The 2,341-nt window shown below is 36.1% G+C and overlaps 1 protein-coding gene across 1 annotated transcript in view; it reads left to right on the top strand.

Moving 5' to 3' along the window:
• Positions 1-2,341, top strand: part of SEC63 (SEC63 homolog, protein translocation regulator) — a 54,304-nt gene that overhangs the window by 33,179 nt on the left and 18,784 nt on the right. Inside the window, exons 13-15 of the mRNA XM_004702168.2 lie at positions 179-261; positions 1,621-1,680; positions 1,878-2,048. Of these exons, the coding sequence (XP_004702225.2) occupies positions 179-261; positions 1,621-1,680; positions 1,878-2,048 (314 nt within the window). The remainder of the gene's footprint in view (positions 1-178; positions 262-1,620; positions 1,681-1,877; positions 2,049-2,341) is intronic.

Below are 2,341 nucleotides of genomic sequence, written 5' to 3'. Positions count from 1 at the left end.
ACATTTACTAAGAGCCTAATGAAGAATAGACAGCTAATTGTTTTTTATTGTTTAAGTTTACAATATAGTATGTTTGCAATCGTAAGTATCACAATGATTTGGGTAAATTAAGTTTTACTTTGACTTAGGCCTAAACCTGATTTTTATATTTAAATCTCGTTTTTTTTCCTTACTTTAGTATTGGATGATGAAGATAGCAACAATATCACAGTAGGATCCCTAGTTACAGTGTTGGTTAAATTAACAAGGCAAACAATGGCAGTAAGTGGTCCTTTTATGTTTTCATGCTTTTAAAAGTTACATGTGAAGATTTTTGTATTTATTTTCTCATTTTAAGTAGTACTTGCTTAAAAGTAAAACTGTGATAGAAATGTAATATCCAAGTTTGCCAAATTTGCTAGCCCTTTTGGAATTTAAAATTTTATGAAACAGGGTTTACGCATCTGTGCATGCAATGAAAACAAACACACACTGTGGAGAATAGATTAATCCTTTATGTCATAGTTTGTAATTTCTTTAATAAAAATGACAAGAAACAATATGAGCTTAGTTATTCAGTTATAGTTATATACAGAGATTAATTTTTGATTATTGAGAATTTCAACTTTTTAGTTATTTTTTTAGAGGACTAATCCTTTAAATTTTTATTTTAAAAAATTCATTGAAGAATATCAATATATTTCTCTGAATATATGAAAAATTCTCATACTGTAAAAAGAATAGCAATGCCGAAAAGTGTGAGAAGTTAAAAACAAATGCCTACCACTCTGAGATAATTGGTATTTGCAAGCATATTTTTTATAATATTAATATGTAGAGTTACATGATATATTTATCATGGACCCCCTTCTCTCATCCATCTCTGAACCCCTCATCAGCTCCAGATGACTAGAGTGCAGTCTTCTGTGTATCCTTCCATACTTTCCTCATGCTCTTATGCTGTCCATATGTATCACTCACTCACTGCCACCGAGACCCTATAGGATAGGGTAGAGCTGCCCCTGTGAGTTTCAAGACTAGTTCTTTACAGGAATAGAAAGTCCTTCTCCCCTAGAGTGGCTGGTGATTTCACACTGTTGACTTGCCAGTTAGTAGCCCAGGGCATAACCACTACGCCACCGGGGCTCTTCGTCATCTGTATTGGCACCTTTTTCAGGTTTCATAATTCGTGTTTGCATCTCTCTCTCTACACACACACACACACACACACACACACACACACACACACACACACACACACTCCTAATCAACTGGTAGAGTCGTAATACATTAATAGACTATCTAATATTTTAATTCCATGTGTTTAGCTGATTATTATTAGAAGAAAAGTGAAAATTTAAGCCATGAAATATTTGCCCTTATAATCAGAATTTACACATCAGAAGTCATTATAGTATATTTGTAAATTCAAGTGGACTATGCTTTTCAAAATATGTCAAGACAGATATGAACTCATTATATCGGATAATAACTACTTGGATAATAATTGCTTAAAGTCTTTTTTCCTCCTTCTGTCAACTGTGTCCAGTGTTTAAAAAGCTGCTGATGTTTGCAGGGCTACTTTGTTGTGAAAGGTGAGCACGTGGGTGACAGGCTGTATTTCCTTCTTGCGCCCCGTAGGAGGTGTTTGAAAAGGAGCAGTCCATCTGTGCCGCTGAGGAGCAGCCAGCAGAAGAGGGGGTAAGACCCGAGTTTCCTGCTAGTGTTTCTTAGTGAGAGCAGTGCTTTGTGGAGCTCTCTGATGGACTTTTGTCCCTGTAGGGGAGTAAGTATGTGTGTGAAAACATCCAGATTAGCCATTTCCAATTTTAAATTGTGTATGGCTTCCAAATGAGCCTCTTGACGTAACTGTGTGTGATGGTTGTGATTAACATCAGGGGGACGCTAACAAGAACAGGACAAAAGGAGGATGGCAACAGAAGAGTAAAGGACCCAAGAAAACAGCTAAATCAAAAAAAAAGAAGCCTTTGAAAAAAAAACCTACACCTGTGCCATTACCACAGTCAAAGCAGCAGAAACAAAAGCAGGCGAATGGAGTCCTCGGGAGTGTAAGTTTATTATTATGTGTATTGAGGTATACACATTAAAATGCTCAAGTCATGATGTATACAGTTTTCCTAAAGTCTTACACATATATGTATGTACCCACTCGCAGTACCCAGGTCAGTATATAACACTACTAGCATGAGGAAGCTCCAGTGTGCCCCTGCCCAGTCAATAACCACATCCATTTGCTTTCTTCAAGCTCAACCACTATTCCAACTCGTAACGATAAATTACTTTTGCCTATTTTTAAAAACATTTGCCTATTTTTATAATCTTCATATAGATGGACTCATGT

This window comes from Echinops telfairi, unplaced genomic scaffold (assembly GCF_000313985.2).
Source record: "Echinops telfairi isolate 266 unplaced genomic scaffold, ASM31398v2 ScPeMD7_3533;HRSCAF=4204_0, whole genome shotgun sequence".
Taxonomy (NCBI): domain Eukaryota; kingdom Metazoa; phylum Chordata; class Mammalia; order Afrosoricida; family Tenrecidae; genus Echinops; species Echinops telfairi.
The sequence above is the reverse complement of the archived record's forward strand: the minus strand, read 5'-3'. Positions and strand labels throughout refer to the sequence as shown.